At 32.0% G+C, this 21,391-nt stretch overlaps 1 protein-coding gene across 1 annotated transcript in view; it reads left to right on the top strand.

Moving 5' to 3' along the window:
- The window catches only part of LOC143252952 (transformation/transcription domain-associated protein-like), a 258,974-nt gene that overhangs the window by 112,856 nt on the left and 124,727 nt on the right, over nucleotides 1–21,391 (top strand). Inside the window, 8 exon segments of the mRNA XM_076505896.1 lie at nucleotides 235–335; nucleotides 10,806–11,077; nucleotides 11,390–11,475; nucleotides 13,055–13,080; nucleotides 13,083–13,194; nucleotides 16,797–16,876; nucleotides 16,879–16,952; nucleotides 18,347–18,545. Of these exon segments, the coding sequence (XP_076362011.1) occupies nucleotides 235–335; nucleotides 10,806–11,077; nucleotides 11,390–11,475; nucleotides 13,055–13,080; nucleotides 13,083–13,194; nucleotides 16,797–16,876; nucleotides 16,879–16,952; nucleotides 18,347–18,545 (950 nt within the window).

Below are 21,391 nucleotides of genomic sequence, written 5' to 3'. Positions count from 1 at the left end.
TATTTCCTTTAAACATAATTTTGTATGTATATGTTTTTCAGCAACATTATGTTATTGTTAATTGTACATCTAATGTGGTATGCAATTCTTGTAGTATTCTTATATTTTTAAAAGTTGAAATGTCTTTTTCTGTGCTAAGTTTTGATTTGGAAAGCTTGATCCATATATTAAATATCATCACATTTCTATTGTTTGTTTTTTCTATAAATTTTAAAATCTTTTCTCTTGTTGTAGTTTTGGAAGTAGTGAAATTCTCACCATTCAGGGTCCTTTCTACAAATGTCCAGATACAGAAACCAGGAAAGTTCATGAAATAGCTCTTACTGCTATGTTTGGTAAGTGTAAAAAAATATGTGCATGTTGTTCTAACATTGAGTACAAATTTTAAATTTATAAATAAATTGATGTAATATAATGTGTAAAGAATGAATGTGAATAGAAAAATAGAAAAAACCCATAACTGTTTGTTATATTAAGAAACAAATTTTGAACCTGAGCATTAGCTATTTTACATTGAACTTTCTTAACTTATTCATCCACTCTCTTTTGAACAAGGAAAAAGCTGTAAAAAGACAGACATATTTCAGTAAACTTTGGAAACTTTTTATTTCTTCTTGCTAATCCTTAAAAACAAAACCAAGTTTCATTTACAGCATTAAAGCTGCCTTGATTATAAAGTATGGAATTTTGAATGAACATTCTCAATGAAAACTTCAAAAGTTAGTGAAATTAATAATAGAAATGCTTAGCTTTTAAGAATTACAACTTTAGTTGACTGTTATGCCCAATATACAGATTAAGTTATGACATGCCATGAAAGTTGCTGAAAAGTGTCTTTTTGAGTATATGTTGTTTATATAGTATTCTCTACATGGCTTGCTAATGTTCTTTAAGTTTGCAATGATTATAACTCTGCCTATTTGTGATTATTTATTACAACAATTAAAATTTTATGGTTTGTGGAGACCTTTATTCCATTAAGTTTCTTTTGTCCTTTGTGAGAAATTTTGAATCATTTTTATAGCTGATTACTTTAAAGGGTTTCAGAAACAATTAAAATATTTTGAATTGGTATTAATTGTCATAAGTAAGGTCAAATGCCAACTATATTATCATAAAATGTAGTGATTAAATTAATTTTATGAAGTTTGACTTTGCAAAATCGGACTCGATGTAAAAGTGAAGCATGTTTTTTAGTCTTTGGTTAAGTATTGTTATACCTACTTAATTGTTTTAAGTTTTAGTGCACTAGGAATTGCGAGGTTAATATTATTGCTTTGGGTTGTGAAAATATATCAAGTAGTTAGAAGGGCAATGTCTTCACAGAAGTCCCAACCACTGAAGCCTGCAAGATAGCTTTAGAATTTTATATCCAAGACATCAACCCATTGATACACATCTTTCCCTTGGTGGAATTCTGCTTGTTCTATAACATGATAAGCTTAGAAACGTGCTTGGGATAAATTACATAGATATCCCACGCTTACAAACCGCATTGCATTTCAGCAAGCCCGTGCACAGGCTCGGCGAGTTAGACATCAAAGCCAGAAGGAATTTTTGGATTAAATATACCTCTAGTATTTCTTCAACCACCAGTTCAAAAGTCATATGAAACAAGATCTGGAAGGTGAGTGGACAGTATACTTCTGTCCCCCTTTCTATTTTAATATTCAATGGCCACAAAGTTGCTGATGCTCAGAACATTGCCAGTACTTTTGGTGAATGTTTCTCTTCAAACCCAACTCTTTCCTTTTCAGCTATGATAACACAAGTTGAACATCTGCCTCTTTCCTCTTCAACTGATCATCCCTATGACTACAGTTGCCCTATTACACTGGTGGAACTCGAACTTGGACTTCATTGGATGGCAATACATCATTTGGACCTGATGATATACATTATGAAATGATACACCAACTTTCTTCTGCCTGTCTTACTATTCTTCTGGCTGTCTTTAACTGGATATGGCAGGACAATATCTTTCCTGATGCTTGGTGCCAAGCTATTGTACTCCCTATTCTTAAACTTGGAAAGGATCCAAAGATTCCTTCAAATTACCATTCCATTGCTTTGATGAGTTGTCTCAGTAAGGCCTTAGAGAGGATGATTAATGTTTGATTCAAGGAACCAAACAACCTTCTTTCACCAACTCAGTGTTGGTTCTGAAGACAACGCTCCATGATAGACCACTTAATTCACCTACAAACATCAGTTAGAGAAGCCTTTTTGAAGCAACAACAACTTGTTTCTTTTTTCTTATTTAGAGAAAGCTTATGATACAGCATGGAGATATGGCATCTTGCAAGACCTTCACTCATACAGATTATGTGGCAATGTGCCACTTTTTATTAAGCATTTTTTAATGAACTGCTGATTCCAGGTCTGTGTGGGCTCAACACTTTCCCATTTTTTCCTACAGGAACTTGGAGTCTATCAGGACTGTGTTCTGAGTGTCACACTTTTCATTATAAAGATTAATGCTATCAGTGAACAACTACCCCCTACAATTGCAAATGGTCTTTTTGTTGATGACTTTCACATCTCATGTCAGTCATCAAACATGGGGTTTATTGAGAGGATGCTACAAACAGCAATCAATCATATACTTAGGTGGACCACAGCAAATGGTTTTCAACTTTCTTTCTCTAAAACTGTTTGTGTACATTTCTGCCACCAGCAGGGTATTCATGCAGAGTCAGAACTTTGTACTGATGATGCTGTACTTCCTGTCATCTTTGAAGCAATGTTCTTAGGTCTTATATTTGACTGTAAATTAAACTTTATTTCCCATATCAAGCAACTTTGCGTAAAATGTATAATAGCACTGAACATCCTCCGTGTCCTGTCTTCCACCTCTTGGGAAGCAGATTGATACTCCATGCTTAAAATTTATCGTGACCTTATCTGATCCAAACTTAATTATGGGTCTATGGTTTATGATTCTGCCTGAACCTCAGCACTGAAAATGTTGGATCCTATCCACCATCAGGAGTTTTAGCTTTGCACTGGGGCCTTTTGTACTTCTCCAGTCCAAAGTTTGTATGCGGAGTCCCATGAACCCCCTCTGTATATTCACAGTTTGCAACTGTCTCTTATGTATGCTTCTGAACTTTGCTGTTTACCACAGCATCCTACTTGGGGTTGTGTTTTCCATCCTCAGAGGGCCACACTTTTCTATAATAGAAAATCTGCCATTGTTCCTTTTAGCCTTCGTATTCGGGCACAGTCAGAAAAAATGGATACATCTTTGTATTGCATAGCAGTATCAACAGTTTGTCCTCTTCCACCATGGCTAATTATACTATAATTCCTCAGATGACTCAAAGATAGGCCAGTACCCCAACTGGAAATATTGCTCTTTATTTGCTGAATATCTTTCAAACAATCAATCCATTCCCATATATACGGATGGTTCAAAATCAGGTGACTGTATTTTCTGTCATGGTTTGTTACAGTTTGGTTGTAGCACACAGAATCCCCTCTTCAATGTCTGTGTTTACTGCTGAATTGTATGCCATTTCTCTTGCCCTGAGTCATATTGTAACTATGCAATATATGAATTGCACGATCTATACTGATTCACTCAGCTGTCTATTGGCCCTGACATCATTCCATGCTAGTTACCATCCTGTTCTCATCAATATCCAAAACAAACTGGCCCATCTCTCTCTATCATCTATCTCTGTCTAGTTTTTTTGGATTCTAGGTCATGTTGGTATTCGTAGGATACCCATCTGCTCTGGGTTTATCACCACTATCCCTGTTCCATACATGGACTGTGGTCCGGTTATCAAACCCCAACTGTACACCAGTTGGCAGTCAACCTGGAGTGAGCAACAAAATAATAAGCTTTTTTCAGATCAAGCTCTTTGGCCATCTAGTTTCTGTAAAGATCGAAGGGAGGAAGTTGTTTTGGCTAGGCTACACATTGGTCACAGTTTTTTAACTCACTACTTCCTTTTATCTGGTACTGATGCACTAATGTGTGGTCTGTGTAGCACTCAGGTCACAATGGTACATATTTTATTATCATGCCATTGTTATAACCAAGAATGATAACACTATTTTAAACATGGTTTTAAGGTAGGTTTGCCCTTGATGTTAGCCAGTGTCATAGGTGATACTGGCTGCCTCACTCTTGTTTTTACATTTTTAAGAGCTATTGGTCTTTTTAACGTAATTTAAGGTTTTTATTGGTCTATACACTGTTTTAGCACCTTTTCTTTTACACTTTTCAATTTTATTTTGATGTGAACCCAAGGTTGAAAAAGCCAACTTCAGGTGACTGACAGCAAGTTTGAAGTTAATTCTTCGGTGTTCCTGGCAGGTCTTAATTTTACATATTTTACGTGTTTTTACGTTCATTTCCATATACCATTATAGTATACTACATCTTGTTTGGCACAGATAGTCTAGTAGCTTTGTGCCAATAAACATGAAATACCCACTTACCAACTTGAGTCATTAGTTCTAACCAACGTTTTTGTGATGTAGAATGAGTCTAAAGTGATCAATTCAGCCTTACCCTCACCAATATACTGATACAGGTATGTTGATGATATAATTACTGGATTCACATTTACAGAACACACACTTAGTTTTTTTCATCTACGTTAACTCTGTACATCCCAACATAAAGGTCACCTATTAACAGGAAAATAACTAACCAAATAGCATTTTTCAACCTCAATATCTCAAGAACTGATACACAATTCAAAACAGAAATCCACAGAAAAATCACCCATACTGGACTATATATTCCTTGGGAGCACATGAAACAAAACAAAACTCAAGATGTTAAGAAACTAAATACACACAGCCAGAAAACTCTGCTCACCCAATCAACAACAAACAGTAATAAATCTCAAGATACAACAAACTACAAAACCTTACACTGCTGCATACCACATGTTCACAACATCAGCAAAATAAACAAAAAAAAAACGATATTTGGAAACAACTTAAAACACATTCCAGTAAACACCAAATTTATTCAAAAACCAGGTACAGAACTAAAGTTTATACAATGTAAAACCTACACTGAGAAACAACACCAACATTATTTATAAAATACAATGTAATAACTGTGATGACTAGATTCAAATAACACAAAACACACCTTCACACATTTTCAAACACTGCAAATCAAATAAACACAACATAACCATAGAAAATACCCAGATATTAAGTAGGGAAACAAATATAAACGAATGCAAGATCAAAGAATCTCTACTTATACAGCAACAAAAACCAAAATGAAACCAATATAAAAAGGAACACCTTTATATCTATTCTAATTAATAACCTAACATCCACCTGTACTGCCCCTTACAATCCCATACCCGTTTATACTCACATCCCTAAGTCGTGTCCATCAACAGTCACATTCAAACTCTCTTTTTCTTAAGACATTAAGTGAAAAATTTGTATACATAAAAAATAGTGAGAGCAATATTTTCTTGAAAGAATGTACTTAAAAGTTATAAAAGAAAGGCTTTGAGCTTGAAAAAGATAAAACTTTAGCAGTGTGGTGTCAGTTTGTATGCATGTCATGAAATATGTAGTATATATTAATTCTTTCCTTATATCCCTGCAAATGCATTTTTGTTTTGGTTTGGCATGTGATGAATTTCTAATTTTTCTTATTGTATAGACCATAGACAAAGTTATCTGTCTTTCACGTATCTTGAGGAAGATAATAGGCTTTCCTATGACTTTTGAGATAAATTCTAGAGCTTTTCTGACATTCAATGTTTTCTGGAAAAAAAAGTTTGATACTTATTTAGGTTTTAAAAATTATGTAAATGAAATTTTAAATTTTTGGATGAACAAAAGTATTTTTAATTTTAATGTGAAAAATCACTTTGTACATGTAGCTTTCAATGCTCTTACTCCATATATTTAACAGAAATACCTGATTAGCATAATTTTCTCACCTTCCTTCTATCCTTATGACCTTCTACAATACCTTTCCTCCCTTCACCTTTTGTATTAGGCTCTTCACATGAGGGGTTTTCTGTGGATATTCCTTCCTTCCTTGTAGGCATGTTGGCTTGTCTGTCATCTTTAGCTCTTGTACTTCATGCATTATCTGCAGGACTTTTACATGGTGTCATTTCCATGATGTTTTGTGTTTGACTCTTGTTTCAAAGTCTTTAGAGACCTGGGTGGTCTCAACCCATCAACCCTTACTAACTTTGTAGTTTGTTGCAGCCCAGCTAGAAAGTGGCATCTATTCCTGTTTCCCAACCCTCCAGTGGTGCAACAGTATGTTGATTTACTTGATGATGTATGATTTGCCAAGAGCAGCATCAGTAACTACTTAGTCAGTTCAAGTATAGCGGGTTGAATTTTGTTTATCAGCAAGAACCTTTCCTCACCAGTGTATGGGTTTACAGAATACTATCAGTGGAATAAATTGTCTTTCTTTTCATTCTTTTTTTTTTATTATTATCTCTTTATCCCATTTCCTTCTCTTTTACTCAAGATTGCTTGTCATTCTTGTCAGAAGCAGTTCAGGACTTCCTTGTATAACAGGCTATCAAACCAACTCCAGCAGATTCAAGGAGATTTTATTCCAACCTGTTTGTTGTTCCTGAAGAAAAATCAGGAACTAACATCTTATCATTGATTTGTCTAATCTGAATCAGTTATGTTCACACTTCTCACTTCACAATTAAGACGTACCTTTCTCTTTGGTGGGTATTTTCACCTGATCTTTGGATGAGCAAGGTGGGCATTTCCAATACCTATATAAACATTTCTGTAACAGAGTATTCCCATTTATATTTTCTTTTTTTCTATCAAGGAATTGTGTACCAGTTTTGCTTGTTTCCTTTTGGTATGACATTGATGCCGTACGCGTTTTGTCATGTGTTCTAGTCCCTTGCTCAGCATGTTCATGTTTATATGTATGATTGGATTCTTGTTTATTCCAGGTGAGAATCTACCAGTCATACATGATAACTTCTCATTGAAGCTGCACTGTTTGGCTGGTGAATCAATTCCATTGTTCATATCTTCTCAATACCTTATTTATTTAGGTGTTTTCTTCAACATCCATTTCACTCAGGCCCAACCTTCTCTCTAGCTCCATTTTATGGAATATGCCATTTGGAAAACCCTTTCTGTTTTCTGACTTTCTGCTCACGATGTTTTATCACTTTTGAGGATTGATCTTCCATGACTCCTTTAATACCCTCAGGTTGTGCCCATTTCTGGTTTCTTCAATGGGCCCTTCACAATCAATGGAAGCTCACACATGATCCTTTGAATGCTTCTATCACCATTTCCTTATCCCTTGTAGACAATTTTTATTGGTGGTTGGACAAGGCCCACACATTTGTGGGTGTTCTGCTTTCTCCTCTGTGGCCAGATTTATTATATATGTTCACAGATGTATTCCTTCAAGTCTAGGGTGCATGGGTGGATCACCAGGATGTTTCTTGTTGTTGGTATGTCAAAAAGTGTTCTCTTCACATTAGTGTTCTTTAACTCTGCTATTTGTTGAGCTTTGGATGAGTTTCTTCCTCTAGCTAGCCATCTTCTTGCTATGATCTAAGTCCTCACACTTCTAGCATTGTTGCTTATATCAATCATCAAGAGAGCACCAGATCCAGACCTGTGTGCTGGATCTCATTTATTGGGCTCACACACATCAAATTCATTTGATGACATGTCATGTACCTGTAGTTTCAGTATTGCAGCTGACTTTCTTTCCCAACTGGATTGGGTGTAACCCATGAAATGATCCCTCCATCCTATCGTCTTTCAGTGGCTCTGTCTTTATCTGGGCACACTCAATACTGATACCTTTGCCGCTCCTCTCAATTACAAATTACCTTTTTTTTTTTTTTTTTTGTCCCCAGTTTCCCATCCTTGAGCCTTGGTTTGTAGATGCCTTCAGTCAAGATTGGTCTCATCAATTCCTTAATATTTATCCTCACTTCCATTTACTTAATTAGGTGTTCTCTCTCATCCATACTACAATGTGCACAGTCTCTCTGAATGCTTGTTACTGGCTCACTTAACTATGGTTACCTTTTTTATTTCATTTGTAAGTGGTGCCTCTCCTTATTTCTTCATTTTCTGACCTGGCTTTTGTTGGTCTTTGGCAAGGAGTTCTGGTTACTATTGAGGAGTTGCTTCACATTTAGCCTGTTCCACTTGCTTTTCTTTTTTGGCAGTATATCAGTCCAAGTGAAACATTCTTTGCTCCTAGGCCTTGACTCAGTAATTCCAGCCTTCTCACCAAGCAGCTGTTTTTATCTCCCAGTTTCTCACATGGTTTTTGAGAGGTTCCTCAATGTTGTTGATTTTGCGGTTTTGGGCAGAGTTTTCCCATACCTTTAATTTTTCCTGCTTCCACAGGGTCATTGTTTCTCCTCTCCTTTCCTTGTTAGTGTTAAAAGTTGCTCAATTTACATGTTTTTGTTTATTTTGTCCTACTCTTTGCTGCAAAGTATGAGTATTCATCTAGTGTTGATTAATTAAAATAGAATCTGTTCTGTTACTAATCTGAGTGCAAAGTAATTTCATGTTATGATTTAAAAAAGTCATGTTCTTCATCCCACATATGTCAAATATTATTTATGTAAACTCTAAATCCTTCTAAATGCATTTCAGACATTTGTTTTTAGCAAAAATTTATATTTTTGTTATTTTCTATACTCTAACTATGTGGGGTCTATCACTTAACAAACTTTGCATTTAACATAAAAAAATCGAAAATAAATATAATTCATGCTTTTTTCATGCGAGAATGACTAAGTATTATAACGAAAATACAAGTGTTTAGTCTAAGTAGCTTAAGTCTCATAACACTATGAGCACATATATTTATTATTTTTTATTATATATTGACCTTCCAGTCATGCTTACCTAACATTACATCGCTTGCATTGGTGTGGTGCATATGCACTCAAGTCAAGTATCCAGTAATATAAAACTGGCATTTAGTCAGCCCCTTAGTGGTACAATGGTATGTTTTTGGACTCGCATCTCTAAAAACTGGGTTTTGATACTAGTGGTGGGCAGAGCACAGATAGCTGTTTGTGTAACTTTGTGCTTAATTCCATACAAACAAAGAAAACATTTAGTCTTTTCTGTCTTGGCTGTGTTTTAGTGAACTAGCAGTTTGTAATATACAGTCATATTTCAATTATTATACATTATACATATGTATGTAGAATATTACTATTTAGAAATAAATTATTAAACTTATTTTTCTTAAAATATACAATAAATCAAGGAGTGAGACAAACAATTATCTCTTTTCACTATGTTCTTTGTATTCATTTTCTTCTGGACATTGGTTGCTGAGTCTTTTGAAAGTTTTTTTTATGGAGGATATCAAAAAAAGTTTTCCTTTAGGTTTTATATGTAAGATTGAATAACTACAAAGACATAAATAACTACACTGGTACCATAGAATTCCATTATAATTTATTAAGCTTAGTAACTAAACTTTATTTAGTTTAAAAAATATGAAACACTGAGCAGATTAAAGACAGCACTTACCTCATTGAAATCTTTAACTGAAAGAACGTTGTAACATTTTCAGAGATTAAAAGGGTGTAAAATTGCTTTGGGGACATTCTAATCTGTTGATTTGTTAGGCATATATCATATATTGAAGTAGCTGTACATAAGGGACAGTTTCAAAAATGGAAATAGTTGAACAGGATCACCATGTGTGATTCAGTACATAAGCCATATCTCAGCAAGATAAGTTATGTGGTTCTAATTTTGTATTCTAGCTTGATAATATTAATTTGAGTTCCTAATTTGTACAAAAGTATAGACTTAGTAATTCACAAATATCTAATTTTAAACAGGGCTTCATTCAACATACTATGTGACTCACTAAAATCTACATTTAGATGTGCTCTCGTAATATTTACTTTTAAATTAAGAACTTGTCTCATATATAATATTGAAGTTTGAAGTACAATCTGCAATTTTATTTCAAACACTGGCAGAAATTCATAAAATAGTTGTTCAATAAAAGTGTAAATGCAAGTCAAGAAACAAGATGACATGTGAAAGAGTTGATACTTCAAATTTTTTACACATTTATTTGCAGTGTTGCTACATCTGTGTGACCTGGCATTCAGTGTTCACAAATAATTTATGAATGTTTTGAAAGTGTATTGGAATTGAAATAAACTGATCTAAATTTATTGTAATAAACATTTATTTTTTTGTTATTTAGCTTTACTTTTATTATATCAATACAGTTCAAGCAACTGAATTAAGAGCTGTTTTTTTAAGTGTTGAAGAAAAACATAAACTTGTGGATTTACTGACTGTTTTCCAGGTGAAGGATAAAAATGCTTCTGCAATAGCCCTTAAAGATAAATGTACATGAAAATAAATGTAAAATGTTTAATAATTAAATTGATCTAATAATTTGAATGTAATGTCATGTTTATTACAGTTGTCAGATTGTATTAATGTTAATTTCTTTATTCAGTTACTTAGTAAGATTTCTGTGACCATAATTACATATCATTGAAATTAAGAATCTTAATTTTATTGACCATTTAGCACATTAAAGCATCTTCAGAAATCATATGATAATTATCTGTTACTTTAAGATAGATATTTATAATACATTGGTAAAAGAGGTTAAGGTTATTATATAATTACTTATTATTAATATAAAAACAGTTAATAAATTTATAAACAGTTCTTTTTTTTTGATATACAGAAAGTTATGTGAACTTAATAGATTTTTGATGAAATATATGTTACATTAACTTTGGAAATATACAAATTACATAATATTGTTTAATATTTTTTAGTGGCTGCTGCTATTAAAGAATTGAGATCTGTTGTTCTACCATTCATGGTGTCATTAGTTCGACATTATACATTGGTTGCAATCAGTCAGCAGTGTAGCCCATTTGACGTTACTGGCCGTCAGAATAAACTTCAGGGTATGGATCCTCTTGTGCTTATTGATGCTTTAGCAGCAATTATGGGTCATGAAGAGAAAGAACTCTGTAAACCAGGTCAGCTAGCCCTTGTAATAATTCTAGATACAGCAACTACCATTTTGACATCAAAAGAACGGGTAAGGTACTTATTTTTACATGTATTGTAGGTATAATTATATTAGGCTAGACTACAGGCTGAGTGATCATTTCTATTATGCATATAATAATCTACTTTGATGTTTTTGAGAGAATACCTTTATGATGGCTTTTTGCAAAAATTAAATAGTCTCATCTTGAAAATTGGATGTATAGTAAATATAATATTGCCTGTTTTGATGATAACCTTATATTGTTTTTCATTCTGTACCTATAATTAGAGTTAAGGTTTTGTAAAGGTGAAGATATGTAGATAATATAAATTTGTAAATATAAATATTTTGTTTCTACAGGCATGTCAGTTACCATTTTTAGACTACCTCGTAGAAAGAATGTGTTCATTATGCTATGACAGGGCGTGGTATGCCAAGTTGGGAGGGTAAGTATCTTTGTGTTTAATATATGCAGTCCCCTTTTTTTTTAAATAGTATGAAGTTTTGGTATTTACCAAAGTACGATATATATTAAGTATGTTGATGATTGACCAGATTATCAGTATTATATATCTTGAGCTATCTTAAGGACTTAACCCTATAATAATGATTTACTTGCATTGTAAGTTGGTACATAACTCTTGGGAAAGTTCTTTACAAAAATGAAACTAGTGGATGTTTAAATTTTACCTGAACAGTCCTAAAAGTATGTAGTTTAAAAAAATAAGATATTTAATTTTGATTCTCCTACTATTTATGATAAAAAATTTGTTGTTTAATGTAGTTATATGCATTCAAACTCTGAATGCTTCACATATAAGGTGGTTTTCATTGTGAGTACAAAAATACAATTTTTTTTTATCTTAGAAGTTTCACTTTTCATTTGCATAATATCTAACACCTACAGTCATGTGAAATAGTTAGGACACCCTGTGAAAGCCTGTGTAGTTTTGTAACATCTTTGGATATATAGATATTTAATCTCAATTTCAACAATACTGAGAGATTATAGGAATATAACTAAACAATTAACACTGAAAAGACTTTTCAAGATCTTCTGTAAATATAATTCTTTTTTTTTTTTTTGTAAAAATTACATGTAAAGGAAACAACTTTTCATGTCCTAAGACAACCTTTCATTTATCATGAATTCATGTAACTTCTGTCCAAGATATGGATACCCCAGCTAGTAAATCTAAATTACCAATGTTTTTTCTAGAATAACTTCAAATTGTAACCCTAAACTACATTTATTTATCCTAAGTCTGCAAACTTGTTAACATGAAGATGACCTAAGAATATCAAAATGTTGTTCTGTACTTTATTTTAATTAAAGTTTTAATACTTACGTCAACTGTCTCAAGAACACTTTTTTTACTTCAACTGGGTTTCTTGTCATCAGAGAAGTGTGGGAAGCGGCTGCCATAAATGGGGGACAGATGAATGTTCAGACAGACAATAGGTGTAACATGCCTAAAATTAAATTATGCATTTATTTTAACCAACAATAATTACTGAAAACAATTATGTTTACATTTTTTAGCTGCTATTTACTATAGTAAGACATTTTTTACAGGTAGTCAGGAAAGGTAAGATTAAAAAAAAAAGAACCTGTGTTTTCAATCCATGCCTTTGTAAGAGGAACTTTCAAACTATGTTTGGGGAAAAATTTTTTTGCATGGGTTTAGTGTTTTGTCTTTATATATAGGATACTAGTAGTTCCACTTCAAACTATTTTAATGAAAGGAATATATATTTTTCAAGTCCTTTTGTTTTTAAACTGTTCTTTAGATGTTTATGCTGTACATTTAATTTTTATTTTACTGATGACTTAATTAGGATAAATATGTTACATTCTGTAATTATAAGTACTTCAGCACACTATGTTATCAGTGTTGAAATGTTGGTTGGATAAATATTAGATGAAAGAGCCTGAGGATTTCTGTTTAGTAAACTTTTATGACAGACATAGCCCGTAGCTTTTAAATTAACTGGTTTAATTTATAATCGATACTTGTTTTTCAGCTGCATAGCAATTAAGTTTCTGTTTGAAAAATGGTGTTAAAGTGGGTATTTGCACATCAGTACCTCTTCCTGAAGGCATTACTCTTTGTAATGATGGACTTAACAGGAGAAGTATCAAGTGGAGCAGTAGATATGGCAAAGTAAGTAGTTAGTGTTATCTCATATTTGTAGTCCATTTTAAAAACAAAAGAAGTATAGAATTAACTCTTTCAATATGGGCTTAGTTGATTTTAAAACCATGTAACCTTCTTGTACTCATTTAGATATTATAGATTTGATACTGTTAGCCTTTAATATTGTGTGTATAACTTCACAAAATTTGGCATTGTATCAGTAAAGATTATAAATTTTTCACATAAAAAAATTTTAATGAAGTATTTTTGATAAACTAAGAAAAGGTTTGTTTATGACTATATTGAATATTCTTTTACTAGTCTGTGTGAAAAGTGATTTTTCATGTTCAGATTAAAAATACTTCTCTTCATCTCAAAAATCTTGAATTTTATTTGCTTAATCTAAAATCTACGAAATACATTTCCAATGTTTGTTTTCAGTAAAACTGTATTTTGTCTGTTATTTTCTCTAATTCTATAGAAGGTTAGTCAAAAATGCACTTAATAATTTCTATCTATTTAAATAATGCACCAAACAATGCAAAGTAATAACCTACAAAAAACAGAAAATCATTGTACGAAACTAAGTTTCATCTTTTGTTTTGGTTTAAGAAAAGATGAAGTTCAGCTTCAGTATGTTTTTTATCACTGGTATACATTGTGTTTTTAACCACACCAAATTTTTTAATTATTTTTCATAAGGTTTTTTTTGTATATTGTAATAAGTTTTTAATTATTCTATATTCATTTATTTGTTTTTTATATTTCAGTAATTTTTTTAACATTCCAAGCAGTTACTTAGACCAGTGATGTGCATTGTAATCACAGCTTAAGACTACTACATTACAAGCCTAACTCAAAGAGTGTTTGCACTGTGATTGACTGATGAAAAATGGTATTACAGCCTAGCTACTTTGCTTGCATGAAGTAATGGATAGATGCACAGCACTCATGGCTGCAACTGTTTAAGTTCTAGAATTACACAATATTACAATTAAATACAGTATTTCACTACAAAAAAGTTAATACAAAATATCTCAGTTTCACCGATCATTATGATGGTCAGAAGATCCTAGGAAGTCATATGCACTGGGAAGTCTTCCCAAACAAAAAGAACAGGTGGATTGTCATGAATAAACATTTAACTTTTAGAAAATGTTATGTGGTATTAAAGGACATTCAGTGACAAAGGTTGTTGAAACAATCATTTTATGAAAGAAGCATGCATCCTTATATTTGAGCACCTTAAATTGTAAAATTTAAAGTTTTTTTTCTGTCTTTTTTTGCAGTAAGAACATTCTTGCTTTAAAGCAGCTATTTTTTTGTCTTTCTCATTTATGAACTTTTATCTGTTTCTTAATGGTAGCTTTAAGTGCCATCAACAAAATGTTATGAAGAAGAATTTTGATCGCATGTTGTAGTGTTGGCTCCATTTTGAGAACTTGAAAAAGATGATGAACAGATGATATAATTTATGAGATTTTGTTGTTTCTTTGTACTGTAGCTGCACATTTACTCAGTATCACTTCATTTCACTAGCATTTTTTGTACTTGACGATAGCAGTGATTGGAGAAAAGAAATGGCACCTGGCTTTAATCTCAGTTTACTTTTGCAACCAAGTTATTCAATTTTTAAGCCTTCCCTCAAAATCACCACTAGTAAAGTGATTTGAACACATTTGACCACTCTTATTAAACAAATTATATTTGTCTGTTCTTTGATAACAGCTGTTCATCTTTCAAGGGAAATATATGAAAATTTACATTACTGTTCTTATCACAATTAAAATGAGCCATTGCAGATCTGTTACCAACTGTTAATGGTATCTTTTTGTTAACAAAGGCAAATGAAATTGGACTGAAAGCAATAACAGATTTTTTGGTTTTCATCTCAAGTGTTTTAACAAGGATGAACACCATGAGACATCAAAATGGCCATGCAGTTACAAAACATGCTTAAGCTGCATAAAAGGAGCTAAGAGCAAAATTTGTAATCTAATAGTTTTGATCAAAACCTTACTTGTGGAATATATTAATTTAGTGTTTCTGTTTAAGTTCAAGTTACAGACATTCTACAATACAATAACTTTTTTTTATATGACCTTTTATTACAAAATTTTAAAATAATCATTTACATGTTATATCAGATCATTATTATCCTATCCTCTGGAGGGTGTTGAGAATTTTGTATTTGATTATGGCAAGACAAGAGCATGCAATCTCTGTGTCAGCTCTCGTTAAAGTAATATAATTGTTGTGATACTGGATGTTGAAATTTTGGTGAGAGAGAGAAAAAGTGAACAACAAATTGATTTGATTTAACACTTAAATAATTTAATCAAAAAGCTACATTGCCATAAACCAGTCAGTGTAGAAATAGATATCCTCAGTTTTGTAGTAGTGGGCTTGTTATGGCCCAGTTGTTCATGTGCTTGACTCACAATATGAGAGTTATGGGTATGAATTCATTTCACTGAATATGTTTGCTCTGTTACCTGTGGGCACAGTATAATGTGATAATGTCTGTTGGTAAAAGAGTAGCCCAGGGATTGGTGGTGGTTGGTGTTGACTAGCTTTCTTTCTTCCCTCTAATATATAACTGCTAAATTAGAGATGGATGGTGAGTGCAGAAAGCCCTTGTGTAGCTTTGTGTGTAATGCAAAACACATTAAAATTTTTAGTAGGTTTGTGCAAAATTTATTCAATTACAGATTCTGTTTCTTTTATTTCTTATTCATTACCCAGAAGACTAGTTGTAAAATGTGAACTGGTGGATTTTGTTGAAAGTAGTAGTAGTTGTTGAAAGTGAGGCACAGCCATTGCAGTTATAGTTTTTGTAATAGGTTTATTTAACCTTACACTTTTCAGTTACCCAAGCATGAATAGGGTCAGTCAAATGGGCCAGTTTTATATCAGAGAAGGAATGTTCATTATAATTCCAAATTAACTATGTCTATCTATATGAAGTATGGCAAGCTTTTACTCTTAAAAGTCAAATATGTTGCAAGCATATTTCTATCCAAGGTAAATCTGTGTGTAAATATCCAAAGTTTGATTCCGACTTACATCAGCAAGATGTTGTTCATGTGAAGAATAAAATACTTATATATATTGTACAGTTTCAAAATTGTATTTGTATAATCTCTAGAACTAGAAAAGTTCATTTGCATATTTTTCAGTATCTCTTTATATCATATCTGGTACGGTTTTTACACCTCCTCCTCCATGCAGTGTCACTAATTCAGCAGTGCAGGGTAAAACTGATAGCTGGTCATGGCAAGTGCACTTTGACTTCCATCCATGCAGATATGGTTACCAAACATCTTTTTGCACACATGCTTGGCTTTTGTGTTTTTGCTAGATATTTACTTATGTATTAGGAAAACGGGATCAACAAAGAATAAGTGGTAGTTTGTAAGATATTGAGTTTGTTTTCCAACTTTTGATATTGCTATAATCTAATTATCTTATTATTATGCTTATTTGAAAACAAGTTTTAAATATGAAATTATTGAACCACTTTGTTTTGTTTTAAATCACATAAAGACAATGAAGGAAAATTGACTGCTGTCAGAATCAATAATTTACTTAGTTATAAACACTTGTTGCCTCATTTTATCTGCTTCAAGATCCAATCTTGAGAAGATGCTAATTTTGTGTGGAAGCCCAATTATTTCTGATGAAGTGAATGATAACTTAGTTGAAGCTCAGAAAAATCTCTACATGATGTTACCCAGGAGTTGGTGCGACAAGTGACCTCACCCAACACTTGTGTTCGAGAACAAGTAAGGATGAGCAAACTTTCTTATTCCTGTATAATGATTTATTTTAATTTGTTATTAATACCATAATTTTCAGTTTACATTTTTGTTTATAGAAAACCTTATGATCATGTGATAATTATTCATTTTTTATAATAATCAGTGTGTAAAACTTTTTTTTGCAAAATTATTAAGAACTGGATTTTTACAATATTGAAATATATAGCATTGCTAAACAGTTAAAAATAGGAACATAGCTCTTGTGTGTAAGTATTTATTAAAAATACAGTTAAAGAAACCTTTAAAAGTACACCGTAATTTAAATTTGTTGAAAGCATCAGGCCTTCGTAAAAATCTACATACTTCCATTGGATTTTTGTAACAATATCAAATTGATTAAATAAACTACTAACAAATATAAGCTTAATGTAACAGAATTATTAGAAATATTTAAGAATGTGAATTTAAGATTAAATAGAGATGTGGGTCCAGGAGTTTTAAATATTCATATATGGAAGTGTTTTTTTAAAGAGAGGTGAAAAGTGGCAGCTCTGTGTATGTTGACTGATTGGTCAATGTTTTTGCATTATGTAAAGTATTAAGATTTAAATATAAATGCTCTTCTCCTCTCTTGATGATGGTGGATCTTAACTGACTGAAACAGGAAAATTTTGTATTATTCCCTACTTTTAAAAATTGTTTTAGTTGAGTTTTTAATAACTTCCTAAACTAATATTCCGTGTCAAAAAACTGCAAACTAGCTGCAAAACAGGTTTCTCTTACAGTTTTTGCAATTTGAATTGCAAACACATTCTGAATACCTGTAATTTCAGGCTAAAAATGACATTTTTCAACACATCTTAACAATTTGTAAAAAGTTGATACAGATAGATAAAAATGATTAGTATTTATCTTGATTTTATTCTATTTTTAAATGAATTGGTTTTGGACTGTGAATCTAAGAGTTCATAGTTTATGTCCCATTGCCACATCAATGCATTCTGTACTTTAAGGTAGTAAGTACTTTGGACAAGCTGCCTCTTCTCCAGTCTATCAGTTCAGAATTAGCAATGGATATGCACAGAAAGTCTTTATGTAGTCTTTGCATGAAAATGCTAGACAGACAAGAACTTAATAAATGGAATTTGCCATGCTTGTTTAAACTTGGGTAACTGAACTGTTTCTGGCTTTATATATGTAAAAACGGCTGGTTTGGGTTGAGAACAGTTTTATGTAGAGAAGCGAACAATGTTTTGAAATGAAACATTGTTTGCTCATCTACATAAAAATTTTCTCAACCCAAACCAGCCGTTTTTACATATATATTATTCTCTACAAGTGGGTTTTCTCCTCATCACTGATTATTGTTTCTGGTTTTGTTTTGTATGATATTTTATTTCATGTACAATGTTTCTTAGGCAATGCGTTCACTGGAAGTCTTAGCTCAAGTATCCAGTAAGAATGTTACGGAAATTATGGAACCCCACAAAGAGGTGTTAGCTGATATAATTCCTCCCAAAAAGCATCTGCTACGTCATCAACCAGCTAATGCTCAAATTGGTCTTATGGATGGCAATACATTTTGTACTACTCTCCAGCCAAGGCTATTTACTATAGGCAAGTTTTGAATACTCAAATTTATATCTGTATAAAACTTATTTTTTTAATCTAATGTGTTGTTTGTTTTTAATGTGTACCATGAAATTGTAGTTACCATGCATTTTAGACATGAAAGAGCTTTGTATTTCCTTTAGAATAGTCATCTTAATATTTTAATCTTTGACCATTTCTAGCCTATAAGTTGTGCTTTCGCACAATGGTTGTTCATGATAGGGATTATACAAAAAATTTGCTCAAAACTGTACCAGAACATTTGGGAAAAACACCTTAAAAAGAAGACTTAATGTTGAAACAACATGCAAAACTTTTTAATAGTTAAGACCACCAAAACATTGTCAATGAGCAAAATAAGTGATTTTTGTGATTATAGACAAAATCAAAATTTGCCAATTTGTTCATATTATAGCAAAAATTGCTTGGTATTTTGCACAAAAACCTGTAAATATATATTATATGAAAGTTTCTGAATGACATAACCTAATAATTTTGGAAGACTACCATTGTTTTATATCCTTCAGCATTACAATGAACCAGTAGTAGAATTCTTGCAAAGATATGTCTTTGTTGTTTGTTTCCAGTATTGGTCTTTTATGTATTTTTATTGCACTTTCAATGTTTATTATGTTAAATAAAGCACAATTTCCTATCCTTTGACAAATGTTTTTATTTCAACCTGTTCAATGGACAAGTGCTCCAGTTAGTACTTAGATGTGTTGTTCTGAGCAGTAGCTCTTGTATTTGATGCACGTTAAAAGCATGTTCACGCAAAACCTCAGGCTTAAAACCACTTGGCGCTCAAGCTACAAATTGCTGTTATAACTCTATTATAAAATTAGTGTAAGTATTACCTTGTGTAGTGTGGGATCACGCAGGAATTTTGTATTTGAAAAAAAGAACAAAAACCAGAGAGAGTAATTTTAAACTTAATTCTACCTCCTTAACATTGTTGTGCTGCAAAATTTTCTAAGTCCTTCACTCTCTACACTGTAAAAATCCAATGTTCTCCTACTGTCTGCATGTTGGTTCAGAACTAACATGCATTTTCTAATGCATTAATTGGAAACTGTCACATGAAAGGTTTCTGATTTTGCTATTGCATATTGTAACGCTAATTGTTATTGTTCATCAATACTTAAGTTTGTTGTCTCCATGTGGATTTTTGCAACTATATTTCAGCAAGTTTTTAACAGTGGATAGTTACCATAATAGACTTTCCTACTCAAATAAAGGTAGTGATTCTTTCTGCTGTTTCTTATACTTAGTTTAAATTGAATGTGTGTAGTCAGTATATATTACTACTGCATATAGCACTGTTTCATATAGCTGTATCTATTTCTAAATATTTGCTGCTAAGGTAGCAGTTGTAAATGCCAATAATTGGTGATTTATGCTAAGCATGTCACTGTTATATTTCGTTTGCATTGTTTTTAGTTGCTTTATTGTAGTAAGCTGTTGAAAAACATGCACATGTGTCATGTAGACCTAACAAGGTGAGCACATTACTGCATCCAATACATTATATTGTGTTCTATTATCTTAGAAGAAACATTCTTCAATTCTGATGAAATTGTATTGTTGCTGCATGTCTTTTGTTACATTACTCTGTGCCACTGATGGAAGCTGGTCATTAAATCTTTACTTTCAAAGTGGCCCACTGAGTACAACTTTAACTTTGTTGTAGTTGCATATCAGTACATGTGTTTATTTTTGTTGTCCACTTGTTGTTTTTTGAATAAGTTTAATGGGGTAATTCAATGAAAAAAACAACAATGCAGTGGTAAATTGTTGAAAAATATGTAACATTAAACTAAATGCATATTCAGTCTATAGCTTTAAATTTATTTTCCATAAATGGATGTTAAAAAAGAACAAAAAAACTTAAGAAACAAGATCAGTGAAACTTATTAATTTAAAAAAGTAGAATAGGGATCATCAAAAAAGTACAGAAACAAGTTGAACCAAAATGCAAAGATTATATTTTTAAGCCTAATGTAAACAAATAGGATTGGAAATAGTGTCTATATTATTTTCTAAAGCTACAAATCACTGTTTTAAGTCTACTAAAGTTGGTAAGTACTGTAAACATGTTGTCAAAATAGGGATTTGTAGCTTGGAAAAAATAATGTAGGCACTATTTCTGAGCTTGTTTGTCTTTCTTTTTTATAGTCCCTTGGTGTAAGCTTGTAAGTTTAATCTTTGAATTTTGATTCAACTTGTTTCTCTATCTTTTTAGATGATCCCCATTCCCCTTTTCAAATTAACAGTTTTTTACTAATCTTGTATGTTGTACATCTTTTTGTTTACACTAAAAGAAAAGTTTTTAACCAAATATTTTTGCTAAAGATTTGACCATGCATTTATGGTGTCAGAGTCTGCCTGACTTGAGTGCAAGATGATTCTCATGCTAAGATTAAAAATACTTTGTTCTCACTTTACATTTTTTAATTTCATTTGTATAATCTCTAGAATTGACATGAAAAGTGTTTGTTTTCTCAGTAAATTTTTTTTTATCTTGTTTGTCAGTTTCTTGATCCTAACACAGTGTACAAGTTTGGTCTGTCTGATTAGCCTTGCAACCACAAAAAAGTAAAAATCAATACAAATTATCCCTTTTATTTTCTTAAAATGACTGCATATTTTTACAGACAATTATACACTATTTATTCTTGAAGTCAGAGCCAATTAATACATTTGAAACTACTAATTACTTTGGTTTATGTTTTATTGACAGTTGATAGTAGTACCGAAGTGAAAGGCTTTGTAAATAACAGCATCAAGCCACCAGCATACTCGGCCATAGTGCAGCATAATGTATTCATAAGACATGCTCATGCTTTAATATA

The sequence above is a fragment of the Tachypleus tridentatus genome, chromosome 6 (assembly GCF_004210375.1).
Source record: "Tachypleus tridentatus isolate NWPU-2018 chromosome 6, ASM421037v1, whole genome shotgun sequence".
Classification (NCBI taxonomy): Eukaryota; Metazoa; Arthropoda; class Merostomata; order Xiphosura; family Limulidae; genus Tachypleus; species Tachypleus tridentatus.
Note: the sequence above shows the minus strand (reverse complement) of the source record. Positions and strands in the feature narration are given on the sequence as shown.